The sequence below is a fragment of the Chiloscyllium plagiosum genome, unplaced genomic scaffold (genome assembly GCF_037043375.1).
Source record: "Chiloscyllium plagiosum isolate Xiang-an unplaced genomic scaffold, Cpla_swu_hap1 HiC_scaffold_39, whole genome shotgun sequence".
NCBI lineage: Eukaryota > Metazoa > Chordata > Chondrichthyes > Orectolobiformes > Hemiscylliidae > Chiloscyllium > Chiloscyllium plagiosum.
The window spans coordinates 1,432,603-1,452,626 of NW_028270177.1; the positions used below are offsets into that span (position 1 = coordinate 1,432,603).

A 20,024-nucleotide genomic window follows, 5' to 3' on the forward strand; every position below is an offset into this window, starting at 1 on the left:
ACAGCACAGGATGAAACCGTTCAGCACATTGGGCCAACAATAGCTTAAAAAGCAGCATCCAAGCTATCCCAATTTCCAGCTCCTGATTTTGTAGCCCGGTGAGTTCTGGTAGTTCAAGCTCATTTCCAATCTTCTTTTAATGTGATGTGGATATCTGACACTCACACTCTTTCGGGTAGTAATTCCAGAACTCCCAGCCTGAGTGAAAAACACTTTTCCTCATTTCTCCTATAACTCTTACAAATTAGTTTGTGTCTCTTGATTGGTGATGCAAGTAAGTCCATCTCACCCACTCCATCTAGGCCCATCATAATATTATCCAGCTATGTTATGTCTACTCTTGGACTCTTCGATTAAAGGATAAAGCTTAAACACTTAAATAAAGTGCAGACTTTTTTTATTAACCGGCACATGGGGGGATGTGCTGGTTAATCAAATTTTTCAGAGAATCAAGAGACACACATAACCGCCCTAAACCCGAACCAAACCAAGATTCCCGACATCAACGTCCCTCAAAAAATCTAAGTTTAAAAACATCAACATGCCTCTGAAAATCAATGTAAAAACACGCAGTAAGCAATAGAAACGTAATACACGGGTATACTCATCACTGATATACTTTATTTCAGCCTTAAATATTCAGGCATTGCAGTCAGTTGCAGTATTCTGGACATACCCTGGGTAGTTTTTTTTATGGTTTATCAAGAGCACCTACTGATAATGTGCTGGTGAAAACCAAGTTTGCAGGTAATTGCATTGATTGCAGTTCAGGGAAGGTTCACCTGAGTGATTCTCGGATTCTCGTGAGGAAAGGTTGGATCAGGTGGGTCTATATCCATCGGAGTTTAGAAGATTGTGAGATGATATTAATATGTAAGACCGTAGTGCTTTAGATAATTCTAGAATAGCCCCATGCTCTTGCACCCCAAGCCTTGTTTAACAAAAGGCAGTTTCCCTTCTATCTTGCTAAGTACCCTTGTCTATCATTCTGCTACCTTTAGGGGTCTCTGATCCTGAAACTAAGGTCCTCTGTTCCTCTACACAACAACGAGGAGTCAGTCCCAGTGCCTTGTCTTGTCTTCCCTCCCCAAATGCATTATGTCATGCTTCTCGGAATTTGCCAGTTTCCTGCCCATTTGACTTCTATTTTTAGTTTACTGCAGTCTATATCTTCCTTCTGCACTAACTCACATTGCGAATGTTTCTATCGTCTGAAAAGTTCCTAAACCTATCTCATACACTTGAGTCTACATTGTTGATATATGTTACGAACAGCAATGCATCCAGTACTGAGTCCTGCAGAATACTACTGGAACCAGTCACACACACATTTGCCAACTGTGACCCTTTTGTTTCCTGTCAGCTTTGGATCCAACCTGTCACCTTCCTGTGGATACCATAAGCTTTCACTTTTCTGACCAGTGTATCACATGGGACCTGAGAAAGCTCATATCGCTTACTTCAAATACACAAGATGTGAATGATTTTACTTCTGATTATTCTGAAATATCTGAGTGGTTCTCACAATGAAATACTTTAATGATTATGATGTTGGGCACTGCATTTGATCATGTCAGTTGAGGGAAGAATGCTGACTCCAGGAGAATTCCTTCCTTTCAAACCTTGGCCAGGGATTGTTCACATCCACAGGGCTAACAGATAGAACCTCAAGATAACATCTGAACTGAAGGAAGACTTCTTAGCAGTATACAGAGTTTTAACACAGATGTCCCAATACATTATAAACTACAACTCTGGTCTAGAAGTGAATGTGCCAAATGCGTCAGGCAGGTCTTTAAATTGCACCTCCTGCAACCGCAGGAGGTGCAAGACTTGCGCCCACACCTCCCCCCTCACCTCCCTCCAAGGCCCCAAAGGAAACTTCCATATCCGCCACAAATTCACCTGCACCTCCACACACATCATCTATTGCATCCTCTGCACCCGATGTGGCCTCCTCTATATTGGGGAGACAGGCCGCCTACCTGCGGAGCGTTTCAGAGAACACCTCTGGGACACCCGGACCAACCAACCCAACCACCCTGTGGCTCAACACTTCAACTCCCCCTCCCACTCCACCAAGGATATGCAGGTCTTTGGACTCCTCCTTCGCCAGACCACAACAACATGACGGTTGGAGGAAGAGCGCCTCATCTTCCGCCTAGGAACCCTCCAACCACAAGGGATGAACTCGGATTTCACCAGTTTCCTCATTTCCCCTCCCCCCACCTTGTCTCAGTCAAATCCAGCGAACTCAGCACCGCCTTCCTAACCTGCAATCTTCTTCCTGACCTCTCCGCCCCCACCCCAGTCTGACCTATCACCCTCACCTTGACCTCTTTCCACCTATCGCATTCCCGACACCCCTCCCCCAAGTAGCTCCTCCCTACCTTTTATCTTAGCCAGCTGGACACACTTTCCTCATTCCTGAAGAAGGGCTTATGCCCGAAACGTCGATTCTCCTGTTCCCTGGATGCTGCCTGACCTGCTGCGCTTTTCCAGCAACACATTTTCAGCTTTAAATTAAACAGCCAGTTCTGTTCATGTCTTTGGGGACTAGCCTTGATATAGTTTCCTTTGTCTTTGGGGATTAGCCTGATGTAGTTTCCTTTTTCAGGCTAACACCTATGAGAAGAATTGGCCCTTTTACCAGAAGCATGGAGGTCAGAATTTTCCAAAGGAGCATGTGAAGAAAGCTGTTGCTGAAATTGAGGAGATGTGTAATGTTCTTCGTGGGGAGGGAATCACTGTCAGGCGCCCGGAGATCATTGACTGGTCTGACTATTACAAGACGCCAGATTTTGAATCTACAGGTAAGTAAAAGTTATCAATTTCCTTGAAATACTCTTCTAAAATACCAGAGTGTGACAATTTCAAATAAAGACATATATTTGGGGAATAGTTACATTTATCAGTGGGAGGCCCGTTAAGAGGGAACAGTACATTTGTATGGTCATGTGATTGTCGACTCTGTGAAAAGCTGATGGACTATTGGATATTAAACTTTCTCCTAACTTCACACAGTTTCTTATGTTCTTATGTTTCCTAAAGGTTCGGATTCTTTTTGTGGTCGTGAATCACCAGCTATCTGCTCTGCAATACGGTCCCTATCTCTGAGTGAGCTCAGCAGACAATCTAACAAACAAATAGATTGTCTATGGAGCTCATCCTTTTCTTAGGTGATGCCCACAGAGTGTAATGAGGAGCTGGACCCCCAGCTGGTATTCTCCTTGTGCTTTGCAGTTGACGATGACCAAAGCACAATCACATCAGCCATGATCTTATTGGACGCTGGAACCGGTCCAAGAGAATGAATGGCCAGTTCTTGTTTCTGTTACTTATTAACACACATACTGTCTGATTTCACTCCTGCATGATTTAACTCTCAATTTTCCAACAATGGAAATAGATTTTATCCTCTTTATTGAATTCTGCCACCATGTTTAAAAAATTTTTGCAAGGTAACTTTAAGCTTCCACACTGAAGAAGAAGCCTTGTTTATCCAATTTGTCTTGAACTTAACTGCTTTCACTCTGATATCATTTCGCTGAAGCCTCACTAATGATGGTTCAAGATAGCCCTGACACCAGCCACTCTTTGGAGCTCTCTACAAGAGATCTTATTTCTATCTATATGTCCTTGTTTGTTATGATCTTCCTGTACTGCTCACAAAACAAAACTTTTCACTGTACTTAGGTACATGTGATAATAATAATTCAAATCAAATCACTGCAGCTCAGCCAAGACTGATAGACCTTTCCTAAGTTCTGGTGCCCAGAACTGAAGCCAGTGACTCCAGATCAGAATTTCTCTAAAGGCTAAGACACAATTTCATTCCTTTGTGTTGAAAGGCAGCAACCCATTGACCTTATCGATTGCTGAGTCTGAGCACTCTGCCAATGACATTTGGAATATTTCTGGCCTTTGTCCCTCAGAATCCAAAACAAAGTTGGGTTCATTCATAAAGACAAGAGCTCCTACACAATGAACTTTAATCCTAATGTTAGAATAGGAATTGACAATGATGAAAGTAGGAAGGGTGTGGGTGGGGTCTTGGTGCCCATTATTTTAAGTCCTCCCTGTAATGAAAGTTTACCCCATTGTGTTATACTTTCTGAACCAGATGTTGCTAAATTAGATGTTGCCTGAGATTAATTTGTTATATTATATTGGAATAACTTCCTCTTTACAGGAATGTATGCTGCTATGCCGAGGGACATATTGCTGGTGGTTGGGAGTGAAATCATTGAAGCACCAATGGCATGGCGTGCTCGCTTTTTTGAATATAGAGCATATCGGCCACTCATCAAAGATTACTTCCTGCGCGGAGCAAAGTGGACAACTGCTCCCAAACCACAAATGTCTGACAAGCTGTATGACATGGTATGCATCAATTCAAATGGACAGTTCCCACAAAAACTCACATTTTATTAAACTGTTCCTAGCTATTAAGGATTCAGCATTAGTGGTGCAGCCAATACTGAATAAAATTGAGATGGTCAGATTCTGGAATGGACAGGACTGGATTTTCACACACCCATAATAACAATGATGGGCCATTTATTAAAGTCCTCTCTGGCTCACCAGCCCATTCAATTGGTTTGTCCAAGTTTATTTCAAAGAGAGGGAAGATGCTTCCATTTAGGATTAAGATACTTGTAAAGAATAGCACCTCATTTAACACTCCATGTCAAATCAAGAAATAAAATTAAGTTTAAATATTGATAATTAGTGCTCTGATGGTAAGTATTACTGAAAGTTCATTTCTGCTGCATGGGGAAAGGTGGAAAGTATTCCCAAAAAATAAAGGGTAGTCAAAATGACAGACTTTAAATATATCTGAACAGAGAATAAACCAGTATGAGTGTAAAAGAGCAGAGATGGACTGGTGTCGCTAGAATGTGTTTATGAAAACTTTTGTCTGCTGCATGTTTCTAGAAAGGAGGCACAGCTAGACCTGCTTCTGGGGAGCAAGGTGGGCCAAGTGTCAGCTGAGGAACATTAAAGGACAGTGATCATAGAATCACAGAATTGTTAGGGTACAGTTAGAGGCCATTCAGTTCGTTGTGCCTGCATTCCCTAGACTGGCATTGTATTATAAGGTTTAGGAATCAATAACTGGGAGACAGCCAATTTCAATGGGACTAATAATGGGGTTGACCCAAATCAATTAGAGTTAAAGGTTGGCAGGCAAAACTGTATCCAAACAGTGACTTGCCTTCAGGGGAGCGTTAGTTCAGGCACAGTCACAGTATGTTAGCATGAAGTGGAAAGGCAGAATGAACATAACTAGAATTCCTTGGATTACAAAAGAGATAGAAGTTAAGAAGATGTATACTGCTGGCATTTGTCAATTGAATAATACAACTGTGAATAAAGGCTGAATAACTTTATCATTCTTTCATGGAAAGGGAGCATCACTGACAAAGCCAACATTGTTGCATGTCTCTAACTGCCCTGGAACTGTGTGGCTCACCACACCACTTCAGAGGAATCAATTACATTGTAGTGTGTCTGCAGTCACATGTAGCCTAGATCAAATAGGGACAGCTATTTCTGGGTAATTATATCTCCCAACCTCACAGTAGGAGGCAGTTCTAACTCCAGCTTGTCTGCTAATTCCTACAGCTTGGCCTTAATCACATTTTGCGAAACCCCCAAAGTCACTTCATTCTCCCCCAGAAAACTCGGTGACTGAAGGAGCCGTTCCTATCCCAAACAGTGTATAAACCAACTGAATTCAACACCCAGAACAAGAGACACAACACCTACTATTCACTGCCTTCAAGTCCAACAACCTTAATCCCAGTTTAAAACTATAGAACAAATCCTGCAAAGAGCCCCCAATCTGTTATGGACCAGGCCAGACCCCTCAAAACATTTCAAGAAGGTGGCCCAGACCCTAACTTTGCGAGTTGTTTTTAAGCCGGTGTAAAGTGGATATTTCAGGAGAAATGCCGCTGGTCAAACCACTTAGTTTCAAACAAAACAATTTACTTATAAGAATACCGAATACAGCACAAACAACAGAATACAGAATAACTTAACCTCTCCAAAAACCCAACAGATGATCCCAACTTAATGACGCTGTTCCAACTACAAGCAACAATCCCCATAAACAACCCTTGGCACAAAAGGTAAAATCAAACACAGGGTCTTACAGGATAGATGTCAGAAAGAGAGTACCAGCCTCGACCTACTTCTTTGGGTCCAGCAGCTTCAAAACACTACTGCTAAAAACCAAACCAAACTGGAGAAAGCTGAGCTGGGAGAACTGGCCACTCCCCTTTCATTGTACAAGTGCTTTTTTAAAACTTAAAAGCCTTCTGCTTGAGGCAAGTATATGTTAGGTATAATCAAACTGGCCCTAAAACCTGTCAACCCCAGACTTTTCGGAGTTAGGGTCTTTTATGACCTCTCTGAAAAAGAAACCAAGGGCGCTATAACCTTGTTAAAGGAGCAGCATGGTCACACACCCCTCAGCTGTTTGGCAAATCTGATCAAGGTCCTATTGGACTATCAGGTAACCTCTGTCCTGTCTACTATACCACCAATTTTAATATCATCTGCAAACTTACTAATGATACCTCCTCTGTTATCATCCAAATCATTAATATAAATGATGAAAAGCACTGGAACCAGAACTGGTCCCAGGCTCCAGTCTGAAAAGCAACCCTCCACCACCACCATCCTCAGCCTTTCACCTTTGAGCTAGTTCTGTATCCAAATAGTTAGTCCTCTCTATATTCCATGCGATCTAACCTTGCTAATCAATTACAATGGGTAGTACAAAGTTAGTCATTTCCATATAAAGAAATAATGCATTCTAAATTGAATGCAGGAGCAGAGACACCTGAGTGTTTATGTGCGTAAATAATTGAATGTGGCAGAACAGGTTGAAGGTGTGATTAATAATGTTGACCCCACCAAGAACCAACACCAAAACCCCCAAAGAGGAGCACCTTGCCCTATAATCTGTAAACAGCGGGTGAAATATGGTGTAACCTGCTTTTCAGCAACTTCCAGTGATTAAATAAAAGAAATCCCTGGTACTCACGTTAAAATCAACAAGTAGCAATTTATTTATCCAACTTTTACAGTGAACAAACTAATTAAACTATTAACAAACTAAATAAATACCTTCTAATTACTATCTATTCCTGAATAAAACAAGATTCTAATGGTACAGTGTTCCAATAAATGTAAGTCTCACTCATATAAAGAAAAACAGAATTTAGTCTCTCAAAATTACAGCCAGGTTGTGTGTCTTCCAGAATGTTCTGTCTTCTCCATTGCATGTTCTGTCAGGAATGCCTCCTTCATCATTGTTTCCATTATTATTTAGATGGTGCTTTCACTAAGACCTAGATGAGGCTGTGGGAGGCAGAGATCCTCTCTTGAGAGGTTAGGGCCATTAGCTCTGGTGGATGGCAGCTAGCTCTGGGGTCTTTGTCCAACTGACCCTTCTTTTATCTCTGTGATGACATATCAATATTTCCTACAATAAGATTGGTCCTATGTTCACAAAACTTCCAGATTTAAATTTAATAGGGTTTTGGTATCTAAATTCCTGGTTCAAACTGATTGGCTAAATTCAAAAACCTGTTATAAAAACTGCTTCTTGACCTGCTAATTGTATGGCCATTTCAGTACAAGTGTTTCAGTTTGAGTGCTCTCTGTGTAGTTGCAAACTCAAGTTACTGCTCACAGACATCCATTTTAAATCACTACGAACAGAAAAAGCACATGAATTTTAAAGGGACCATGCAATACTTTCCCCATTTTGCAAATTTACAACCATCAGATTATAAATTCCTGTCTCCCAATCTCCAATTACTCTACACAACTATGCAACAATAAAGATAGAGCATTACTGGCCTTTGTATTTGGGACATAGAGCGCCAAAGCAGGGAGGTTATGTTAAATTTATTAACTGTTTTGACCTCAGTTGGAGTATTCTGTCCAATATTGGACACTGATCTTCAGGAATGATGTTAATATGTTAGACAAAGTGCAGAAGAGATTCACAAAATGGTTCCAGAGATGAGGGACATCAGGTACACAGCTGGCTTGGAGATGTCTGGAATCTTTCCTGGAATAAGTGGAGTTGAGAGTAGATTTGATAGAGAATGGGATCTCTGTAGAGAGTGTATATGAGGAAACTGTTCCATTTATTGGAAAGATGGAGAACCAAAGGGCACAAATTTAAAGTAATTAACAAAAGAAACTATGGTGACTGGAGAAAATTATTATCATCCAGTTGTTAGGAAATGGTACAGACTATTGGAAAGTTGATGAAGCAGCTTGTATCCAGACATTCAAGAGGGAATTGGTTTCTTATCTGGAACAAAGAGAATATGGTGGGTGCTGCGGGCAGGGATTCTTCCATCAGGGAGACAGGATTGACTTGGTTGGACTAAATGGTCTGTTTTTAAGTTGTAATCATTCAGTGTCTCACTGAAAGTTATTTTTATTACATTGTGATCTTGGATCTGAGGGAAACACCTTGCTGTTCCAGAATTACCCCATCCACTCGGTGGAGGACAGAAACAAACTTACAGCTGAAGGGAAGTTTGTAACCACTGAATTTGAACCGTGTTTTGATGCTGCCGATTTTATGAGAGCTGGGAGAGATATATTTGTACAAAGGAGTCAGGTACGTGCTTTGCTGCCCTCGGATAATGCCTTTTTTCGACCTCAGCCAGGAGCTGTTCCCAGTCCAAGGCCAGTTGGTGTTTTCTGAATTAAAAACAGAATTTGTCGGAGAAACTCAGCAGAGACTCCTGGGTGTGTTCTGACTGGTCTCAAAATATTAACTGTGTTTCTCTCTCCACAGATGATGCCACACTGTTGAGTTTCACCAACAATTTATATTTTTCAGCCCTCCAGGTTCTGCAGTTCTTTGTTTTAGATCTATTCCTATCTGTTAAAGTGAGCCGAATCCGGGCTCTTTAATTACCACAAATCCAAGTTCAGGCCCTGTGCCATGGCTTTGTTTTCATCCTGCAGGTGACTAATTATCTGGGGATCGAGTGGATGCGGAGACACCTTGCACCAACATACAGAGTTCACACACTTTCCTTCAAGGATCCGAACCCCATGCACATTGATGCAACCTTCAATATCATTGGACCTGGCTTAGTGTTGGCAAATCCAGACCGTCCCTGTCACCAGGTGAGGCTATTGAGAAGCACCCCAATGTTTTACTTCTGCCAAATTCAGGACTCCAGTGCTGAATTTTAGATCTGGTGAAGGATTGAGAGAAATGGCCTCAGTGTAATCCTACCTGATAGTTCACAATGTTAGCTTTTTAACAGAATAGATGCATTTACGTTGAAGCTGAGAAGTTGTCCCAGAGACTTCCTGCTTTGTCTATCGTACTGTATGTTCCTCTGTTGGAAGATGGTCAGTCTCCTGAGTCTATTGTGGACAAGAACTGCTTTCCAGATCCCACAGTCTCCTCCCCTGCTCCCCAAGATGAATAAACCAACATCCACATCCCACCCTCTGCAATGCAAGATTTGTAATCGTCCGTTCAGCTTGGAAGCATGAGGGAATGGAATTTGTTGGAAATGCTCAACAGAACAGGTAGCTTCTGGAGTGGGGGAGGGTTAAAGTTTCAGGGATGGCACCTTTTGCAGTTCTGATGGGACATCTGAAACAGGAATTGTATGTTTCCTCAGATATTGTCAGAGCTACAGAATACAGTACTTCCAGCACCTTCTTCAGATTTCTGGCATCTGCTGCATTTAGACTTTTTCTTAGTGAATGTTGAAGCAGAATTCCCAAAAGATCCAACCCCCGGGCCGTTGGGAAGGGACGCCGGCAGAATAGATATAGCTCTCAATGAGTGTCTCACGAGCTCAGCCCCCAGGCCCTGAGGTTTTACAGCACACTGTCCCCCCGGGCCCTGAGATTTTACAGCACTCTGTCCCCCCGGCCCTGAGGTTTTACAGCACTCTGTCCCCCGTCGGGCTCTAAGATCTTACAGCACTCTGTCCCCCTCCCCACCGGGCCCTGAGGTTTTACAGCACTCTGTCCCCCCTGGCCTTGAGATTTTACAGCACTCTGTTCCCCCGGGCCCTAAGATTTTACAACACGCTGTCCCCCGTCAGGCCCTAAGGATTTACAGCACTCTTTTCCCCGGGCCCTGAGGTTTTACAGCACTCTGTCCCCCCGGCCCTGAGAATTTACAGCACTCTGTCCTCTCGGGCCCTGAGATTTTACAGCACTCTGTCCCCCCGGGCCCTAAGATTTTACAGCACGTTGTCCCCCATCGGGCCCTGAGGTTTTACAGCACTCTGTCCCCCCGGGCCCTGAGGTTTTACAGCACTGTGTCCCCCCGAGCCCTGAGGTTTTACAGCACTCTGTCCCCCCGAGCCCTGAGGTTTTACAGCATTCTGTCCCCCCGGCCCTGAGGTTTTACAGCACTCTGTCCCCCCGGGCCCTGAGATTTTACAGCACTCTGTCCCCCTGGGCCCTGAGGTTTTACAGCACTCTGTCCCCCCCGGCCCTGAGGTTTTACAGCACTCTGTCCCCCTGGGCCCTGAGGTTTTACAGCACTCTGTCCCCCCCGGCCCTGAGGTTTTACAGCACTCTGTCCCCCCGGCCCTGAGGTTTTACAGCACTCTGTCCCCCCGGGCCCTGAGATTTTACAGCACTCTGTCCCCCCGGGCCCTGAGGTTTTACAGCACTCTGTCCCCCCGGCCCTGAGGTTTTACAGCACTCTGTCCCCCCGGGCCCTGAGATTTTACAGCACTCTGTCCCCCCGGGCCCTAAGGTTTTACAGCACGCTGTCCCCCGTCGGGCCCTAAGGTTTTACAGCACTCTTTTCCCCGGGCCCTGAGGTTTTTTAGCACTCTGTCCCCCCGAGCCCTGAGGTTTTACAGCACTCTGTCCCCCCGGGCCTTGAGATTTTACAGCACTCTGTCACCCCGGGCCCTGAGGTTTTACAGCACTGTGTCCCCCCGAGCCCTGAGGTTTTACAGCACTCTGTCCCCCCGAGCCCTGAGGTTTTACAGCACTCTGTCCCCCCGGGCCCTGAGATTTTACAGCACTCTCTCCCCCTGGGCCCTGAGATTTTACAGCAGTCTGTTCCCCCGGGCCCTAAGATTTTACAGCACACTGTCCCCCCGGGCCCTGAGGTTTTACAGCACTCTGTCCACCCTGGCCCTGAGATTTTACAAAACTGTGTTCCCCCGGGCCCTAAGATTTTACAGCACTCTGTCCCCCGTCGAGCCCGAAGGTTTTACAGCACTCTTTTCCCCGGGCCCTAAGGTCTTACAGCACTCTGTCCCCCTCCCACCCGGTCCCTGAGGTCTTACAGCACTCTGTCCCCCTTGGCCCTGAGGTTTTACAGCACTGTGTCCCCCCGGGCCCTGAGGTTTTACAGCACTCTGTCCCCCCGGCCCTGAGATTTTACAGCACTCTGTCCCCCCCAGGCCCTGAGATTTTACAGCACTCTGTCCCCCCGGGCCCTGAGACTTTACAGCACTCTGTCCCCCCGAGCCCTGAGGTTTTACAGCACTCTGTCCCCCTGGCCTTGAGGTTTTACAACACTCTGTCCCCCCGGGCCTTGAGGTTTTACAGCACTCTGTCCCAGCGGCCCTGAGATTTTACAGCATTCTGTCCCCCCGGGCCCTGAGGTTTTACAGCACTCTGTCCCCCCTGGCCCTGAGATTTTACAGCACTCTGTTCCCCCGGGCCCTAAGATTTTACAGCACGCTGTCCCCCGTCGGGCCCTAAGGTTTTACAGCACTCTTTTCATCGGGCCCTGAGGTTTTACAGCACTCTTTTCCCCGAGCCCTGAGGTTTTACAGCACTCTGTCCCCGAGGGCCCTGAGATTTTACAGCACTCTGTCCCCCAGGGCTCTGAGGTTTTACAGCACTCTGTCCCCCAGGGCCCTGAGGTTTTACAGCACTCTGTTCCCCCGGGCCCTGTGGTTTTACAGCACTCAGTCCCCCCGGGCCCTGAGACATTACAGCACTCTGTCCCCCCGGGCCCAGAGATTTTACAGCACTCTGTCCACCCGAGCCCTGAGGTTTTACAGCATGCTGTCCCCCCGAACCCTGAATTTTTGCAGCACTCTGATTTTACAGCACTCTGTCCCCCCGTGCCCTGAGGTTTTACAGCACTCTGTCCTCCCGGGCCCTGAGGTGTTACAGCACATTGTCCTCCCGGGCCCTGAGGTTTTACAGCACTCTGTTCCCCTAGGGCCCTGAGGTTTTACAGCACTCTGTCCCCCCGGGCCTTGAGGTTTTACTGCACTCTGTCCCCACGGCCCTGAGGTTTTACAGCACTCTGTTCCCCTAGGGCCCTGAGGTTTTACAGCACTCTGACCCCCCGGGCCTTGAGGTTTTACTGCAGTCTGTCCCCACGGCCCTGAGGTTTTACAGCACTCTGTCCCCCCGGGCCCTGAGGTGTTACAGCACATTGTCCTCCCAGGCCCTGAGATTTTACTGCACTCTGTCCCGCAGGGCCCTAAGGTTTTACAGCACTCTGTCCCCAAGGGCCCTGAGGTTTGACTGCACTCTGTCCCCACGGCCCTGAGGTTTTACAGCACTCTGTCCCCCTGGGCCCTGAGATTTTACAGCACTCTGTCCCCCTGGGCCCTGAGGTTTTACAGCACTCTGTCCCCCCTGGCCCTGAGATTTTACAGCACTCTGTTCCCCCGGGCCCTAAGATTTTACAGCACGCTGTCCCCCGTCGGGCCCTAAGGTTTTACAGCACTCTGTCCCCCGTCGGGCCCTAAGGTTTTACAGCACTCTGTCTCCCTGAGCCCTGAGGTTTTACAGCACTCTGTCCCCCGGCCCTGAGATTTTGCAGCACTCTGTCCCCCCGGGCCCTGAGGTTTTACAGCACTCTGTCCCCCCGAGCCCTGAGGATTTACAGCACTCTGTCCTCCAGGGCCCTAAGATTTTACAGCACTCTGTCCCCACGGGGCCTGAGGTTTTACAGCACTCTGTCCCCCAGGGCCCTGAGGTTTTACAGCACTCTGTTCCCCCGACCCCTGAGGTTTTACAGCACTCTGTCCCCCAGGGCCCTGAGGTTTTACAGCACTCTTATCCCCGGGCCCTAAGGTTTTACAGCACTCTGTCCCCCCGGGCCCTGAGGTTTTACAGCACTGTGTTCCCCCGGGCCCTAAGATTTTACAGCACGCTGTCCCCCGTGTCCCTAAGGTTTTACAGCACTCTGTCCCCCCGGCCCTCAGGTCTTACAGCACTCTGTCCCCCTCCCCACTTCGGACCCTGAGGTTTTACAGCATTCTGTCTCCCCGAGCCCTGAGGTTTTACAGCATTCTGTCCCCCCGGACCCTGAGATTTTACAGCACTCTGCCCACCCGGGCCCTAAGGTTTTACAGCACTCTGTCCCCCCGAGCCCAGAGGTTTTACAGCACTCTGTCCCCCAGGGCCCTGAGATTTTACAGCACACTGTCCCCCCGGGCCCTGAGGTTTTACAGCACTCTGTCCCCCCGGCCCTGAGATTTTACAGCACTCTGTCCCCCCGGGCCCTGAGGTTTTACAGCACTCTGTCCCCCCGGGCCCTGAGGTTTTACAGCACTCTGTCCCCCCAGGCCCTGAGGTTTTACAGCACTCTGTCCCGCCGGGCCTTGAGGTTTTACAGCACTCTGTCCCCCTGGGCCCTGAGGTTTTACAGCACCCGACCCCCCCGGCCCTGAGGTTTTACAGCACTCTGTCCCCCCGAGCCCTGAGGTTTTACAGCACTCTGTCCTCCAGGGCCCTAAGATTTTACAGCACTCTGTCCCCACGGGCCCTGATGTTTTACAGCACTCTGTCCCCCCGGCCCTGAGATTTTACAGCACTCTGCCCCCCGGCCCTGAGATTTTACAGCACTCTGTCCCCCCGGGCCCTAAGGTTTTATAGCACTCTTTTCCCCGGGGCCCTGAGGTTTTACAGCACTCTGTCCCCCCGGGCCTGAGGTTTTCAGCACTGTGTTCCCCCGGGCCCTAAGATTTTACAGCACTCGGTGCACCCGGGCCCTAAGGTTTTACAGCACTCTTTTCCCCGGGCTCTAAGGTCTTACAGCACTCTGTCCCCCTCCCCCCCGGGCCCTGATGATTTACAGCACTCTGTGCCCCCGGGCTCTGAGGTTTTACAGCACTCTGTCCTCCCGGGCCCTGAGGTTTTATAGCACTCTGTCTCCCCGGCCCTGAGGATTTACAGCACTCTGTCCCCCCGGGCCCTAAGGTCTTACAGCACTCTGTCCCCCTCCCCCACTCCGGACCCTGAGGGTTTACAACACTCTGTCCCCCCGAGCCCTGAGGTTTTACAGCAATCTGTCCCCCCGGACTCTGAGATTTTACAGCACTCTGTCCCCCCGGGCCCTAATGTTTTACAGCACTCTGTCCCCCCGAGCCCTGAGGTTTTACTGCACTCTGTCCCCCCGGCCCTGAGATTTTACAGTCCTCTGTCCCCCTGGGCCCTGAGGTTTTACAGCACTCTGTCCCCCCGGGCCCTGAGGTTTTACAGCACTCTGTCCCCCCGGGTCCTGAGATTTTACAGCACTCTGTCCCCCCGGACCCTGAGATTTTACAGCACTCTGTCCCCCCAGGGCCTGAGGTTTTACAGCACTCTGTCCCCCCGGGCCCTGAGGTTTACAGCACTCTGTCCCCCCGGGCCCTGTGGTTTTACAGCACTCTGTGCCCCCGGGCCCTGAAGTTTTACAGCACTCTGTCCCCCCGAGCCCTGAGGTTTTCCAGCACTCTGTCCCCCCAGGGCCTTGAGAGTTTACAACACGCTGTCCCCCGTCGGGCCCTAAGGTTTTACAGCACTCTTTTCCCCGGGCCCTGAGGTTTTACAGCACTCTGTCCCCCCGAGCCCTGAGGTTTTACAGCACTCTGTCCCCCCAGGCCCTGAGGTTTTACAGCACTCTGTCCCCCCCTGGCCCTGAGATTTTACCTCACTGTGTCCCCCAGGGCCCTAAGGTTTTACAGCACGCTGTCCCCCGTCGGGCCCTAAGGTTTTACAGCACTCTTTTCCCCGAGCCCTGTGGTTTTTCAGCACTCTGTCCCCCCGGCCCTGAGATTTTACAGCACTGTCCCCCCCCCGAGCCCTGAGGTTTTACAGCACTCTGTCCTCCAGGGCCCTAAGATTTTACAGCACTCTGTCCCCACGGGCCCTGAGGTTTTAATAGCACTCTGTCCCCCAGGGCCCTGAGGTTTTACAGCACTCTGTTCCCCCGAGCCCTGAGGTTTTACAGCACTCTGTCCCCCAGGGCCCTGAGGTTTTACAGCACTCCTTCCCCCCGGGCCCTAGGTTTTACAGCACTCTGTCCCCCGAGCCCTGAGGTTTTACAGCACTCTGTCCCCCTGGGGCCTGAGGTATTACAGCACTCTGTTCCTCCTGGCCCTAAGATTGTACAGCACGCTGTCCCCCGTCGGGCCCTAAGGTTTGACAGCACTCTGTCCCACAGGGCACAGGTTTTACAGCACTCTGTCCCCCCGGGCCCTGAGAATTTACAGCACGCTGTCCACCCTCAGGCCCTGAGGTTTTACAGCACTCTGTCCCCCTCCCCTCCCCGGGCCCTGAGGTTTTACAGCACTCTGCCCCCCCTGGCCCTGAGATTTTACAGCACTCTGTTCCCCCGGGCCCTAAGATTTTACAGCACGCTGTCCCCCGTCGGGCCCTATGGTTTTATACCACTCTTTTCCCCGAGCCGTGAGGTTTTACAGCACTCTGTCCCCCAGTGCCCTGAGGTTTTACAGCACTCTGTCCCCCAGGGCCCTGAGGTTTTACAGCACTCTGTCCCCCCGGGCCCTAGGTGTTACAGCACTCTGTCCCCCAGTGCCCTGAGGTTTTACAGCACTCTGTCCCCCCGGGCCCTGAGGTTTTACAGCACTCTGTCCCACAGGGCCCTGAGATTTTACAGCACTCTGTCCCCCCGAGCCCTGAGGTTTTACAGCACTCTGTCCCCCAGGGCCCTGAGATTTTACAGCACTCTGTCCCCCCGGGCCCTGAGATTTTACAGCACTCTGTCCTCCCTGGCCCTGAGGTGTTACAGCACACTGTCCCCCCGGGCCCTGAGGTTTTACAGCACTATGTCCCCCAGGACCCTGAGGTTTTACAGCACTCTGTCCCCCCGGGCCCTGAGATTTTACAGCACTCTGTCCCCCCGAACCCTGAGGTTTTACAGCACTCTGTCCCCCCGGGCCCTGAGATTTTACAGCACTCTGTCCCCCGTCGGGCCCTCAGGTCTTACAGCACTCTGTCCCCCTCTCCCCCGGGCCCTGAGGTTTTACAGCACTCTGTCCCCCGGGCCCTAAGGTCTTACAGCACTCTGTCCCCCTCACCCCCGGGCCCTGAGGTTTTACAGCACTCTGTCCCCCTTGGCCCTGAGGTTTTACAGCACCCTGTGCCCCCGCGCCCTGAGGTTTTACAGCACTCTGTCCCCAAGGGCCCTGAGGTTTTACAGCACTCTGTTCCCCCGTGCCCTGAGATTTTACAGCACTCTGTCCCCCCGGGCCCTGAGGTTTTACAGCAGTCTGTCCCCCCTGGCCCTAAGATTTTACAGCACGCTGTCCCCTGTTGGGCCCTAAGGTTTTACAGCACTCTTTTCCCCGGGCCCTAAGGTCTTACAGCACTCTGTCCCCCTCCCCCCCCCGGGCCCTGAGGATTTACAGCACTCTGTCCCCCTGGGGCCTGAGGTATTACAGCACTCTGTCCCCCCAGGGATTGAGGGTTTACAGCACTCTGTCCCTCCTGGCCCTAAGATTGTACAGCACGCTGTCCCCCGTCGGGCCCTAAGGTTTGACAGCACTCTGTCCCACAGGGCACTGAGGTTTTACAGCACTCTGTCCCCCCGGGCCCTGAGAATTTACAGCACGCTGTCCACCCTCAGGCCCTGAGGTTTTACAGCACTCTGTTCCCCTGGGCCCTAAGGTCTTACAGCACTCTGTCCCCCTCCCCTCCCCTGGCCCTGAGGTTTTACAGCACTCTGTCCCCCCAGTCCTGAGGTTTTACAGCACTCTGTCCCCCTGGGCCCTGAGGTTTTACAGCACTCTGTCCCCCCGGCCCTGAGGTTTTACAGCACTCTGTCCCCCCGGGCACTGAGGTTTTACAGCACTCTGTCCCCCCGGGCCCTGAGGTTTTACTGCACTCTGTCCCCCTGGCCCTGAGGTTTTACAGCACTCTGCCCCCCCTGGCCCTGAGATTTTACAGCACTCTGTTCCCCCGGGCCCTAAGATTTTACAGCACGCTGTCCCCCGTCGGGCCCTATGGTTTTACAGCACTCTTTTCATCGGGCCCTGAGGATTTACAGCACTCTTTTCCCCGGGCCCTGAGGTTTTACAGCACTCTGTCTCCCCGAGCCCTGAGGTTTTACAGCACTCTGTCCCCCAGGGCCCTGAGGTTTTACAGCACTCTGTCCCCCAGGGCCCTGAGGTTTTACAGCACTCTGTTCCCCCGAGCTCTGAGGTTTTACAGCACTCTGTCCCCCCGGGCCCTGAGGTTTTACAGCACTCTGTCCCTAGGGCCCTGAGAGTTTACAGCACTCTGTCCCCCTGGGCCCTGAGATTTTACAGCACTCTGTCCTCCCTGGCCCTGAGGTGTTACAGCACACTGTCCCCCCGGGCCCTGAGGTTTTACAGCACTCTGTCCCCACGGGCCCAAGGTGTTACAGCACTCTGTCCCCCAGAGCCCTGAGGCTTTACAGCACTCTGTCCCCCCGGGCCCTGAGGTTTTACAGCACTCTGTCCCACAGGGCCCTGAGATTTTACAGCACTCTGTCCCCCCGAGCCCTGAGGTTTTACAGCACTCTGTCCCCCAGGGCCCTGAGATTTTACAGCACTCTGTCCCCCCGGGCCCTGAGATTTTACAGCACTCTGTCCTCCCTGGCCCTGAGGTGTTACAGCACACTGTCCCCCCGGGCCCTGAGGTTTTACAGCACTATGTCCCCCAGGACCCTGAGTTTTTACAGCACTCTGTCCCCCGTCGGGCCCTCAGGTCTTACAGCACTCTGTCCCCCTCTCCCCCGGGCCCTGAGTTTTTACAGCACTCTGTCCGCCCGGGCCCTGAAATTTTACAGCACTCTGTCCCCCCGAACCCTGAGGTTTTACAGCACTCTGTCCCCCCGGGCTCTGAGGTTTTACAGCACTCTGTCCCCCTGGGCCCTGAGATTTTACAGCACTCTGTCCCCCGTCGGGCCCTCAGGTCTTACAGCACTCTGTCCCCCTCTCCCCCGGGCCCTGAGTTTTTACAGCACTCTGTCCCCCGGGCCCTAAGGTCTTACAGCACTCTGTCCCCCTCACCCCCGGGCCCTGAGGTTTTACAGCACTCTGTCCCCCTTGGCCCTGAGGTTTTCCAGCACCCTGTGCCCCCGCGCCCTGAGATTTTACAGCACTCTGTCCCTCCGGGCCCTGAGGTTTTACAGCACTCTGTCCCCCCGGGCCCTGAGATTTTACAGCACTCTGTCCCCCTGGGCCCTGAGGTTTTACAGCACTCTGTCTCCCCGAGCCCTGAGGTTTTACAGCACTCTGTCCCCAAGGGCCCTGAGGTTTTACAGCACTCTGTCCCCCGGGGCCCTGAGATTTTACAGCACTCTGTACCCCCGAACCCTGCGGTTTTACAGCACTCTGTACCCCCGGCCCTGAGATTTTACAGCACTCTGTCCCCCCGGGCCCTGAGATTTTACAGCACTCTGTCCCCCCGGGCCCTGAGGTTTTACAGCACTCTGTCCCCACGGGCCCAAGGTGTTACAGCACTCTGTCCCCCAGAGCCCTGAGGCTTTACAGCACTCTGTCCCCCCGGGCCCTGAGGTTTTACAGCACTCTGTCCCACAGGGCCCTGAGATTTTACAGCACTCTGTCCCCCCGAGCCCTGAGGTTTTACAGCACTCTGTCCCCCAGGGCCCTGAGATTTTACAGCACTCTGTCCCCCCGGGCCCTGAGATTTTACAGCACTCTGTCCTCCCTGGCCCTGAGGTGTTACAGCACACTGTCCCCCCGGGCCCTGAGGTTTTACAGCACTATGTCCCCCAGGACCCTGAGTTTTTACAGCACTCTGTCCCCCGTCGGGCCCTCAGGTCTTACAGCACTCTGTCCCCCTCTCCCCCGGGCCCTGAGTTTTTACAGCACTCTGTCCGCCCGGGCCCTGAAATTTTACAGCACTCTGTCCCCCCGAACCCTGAGGTTTTACAGCACTCTGTCCCCCCGGGCTCTGAGGTTTTACAGCACTCTGTCCCCCTGGGCCCTGAGATTTTACAGCACTCTGTCCCCCGTCGGGCCCTCAGGTCTTACAGCACTCTGTCCCCCTCTCCCCCGGGCCCTGAGTTTTTACAGCACTCTGTCCCCCGGGCCCTAAGGTCTTACAGCACTCTGTCCCCCTCACCCCCGGGCCCTGAGGTTTTACAGCACTCTGTCCCCCTTGGCCCTGAGGTTTTCCAGCACCCTGTGCCCCCGCGCCCTGAGATTTTACAGCACTCTGTCCCTCCGGGCCCTGAGGTTTTACAGCACTCTGTCCCCCCGGGCCCTGAGATTTTACAGCACTCTGTCCCCCTGGGCCCTGAGGTTTTACAGCACTCTGTCTCCCCGAGCCCTGAGGTTTTACAGCACTCTGTCCCCAAGGGCCCTGAGGTTTTACAGCACTCTGTCCCCCGGGGCCCTGAGATTTTACAGCACTCTGTACCCCCGAACCCTGCGGTTTTACAGCACTCTGTACCCCCGGCCCTGAGATTTTACAGCACTCTGTCCCCCCGGGCCCTGAGATTTTACCGCACTCTGTCCCCCCAGGCCCTGAGGTTTTACAGCACTCTCCTCCCGGGCCCTGAGGTGTTACAGCACACTGTCCCCCCGGGCCCTGAGGTTTTACAGCACTCTGTTCCCCCAGGGCCCTGAGGTTTTACAGCACTCTGTCCCCCCGGGCCCTGAGATTTTACAGCACTCTGTCCCCCTGGCCCCTGAGGTTTTACAGCACTCTGTCCCCCCTGGCCCTGAGATTTTACAGCACTCTGTCCCCCTGGGCCCTGAGGTTTTACAGCACTCTGTCCCCCCTGGCGCTGAGATGTTACA

General features: G+C 50.9%; 1 protein-coding gene across 1 annotated transcript in view; it reads left to right on the forward strand.

Annotated features, from left to right (window-relative positions):
- gatm (glycine amidinotransferase (L-arginine:glycine amidinotransferase)) overlaps positions 1–20,024 on the forward strand; it is a 68,180-nt gene that overhangs the window by 21,804 nt on the left and 26,352 nt on the right. Inside the window, exons 3-6 of the mRNA XM_087981230.1 lie at positions 2,618–2,813; positions 4,193–4,383; positions 8,519–8,656; positions 9,010–9,174. Coding sequence (XP_087837356.1) covers positions 2,618–2,813; positions 4,193–4,383; positions 8,519–8,656; positions 9,010–9,174 — 690 coding nt within the window. The remainder of the gene's footprint in view (positions 1–2,617; positions 2,814–4,192; positions 4,384–8,518; positions 8,657–9,009; positions 9,175–20,024) is intronic.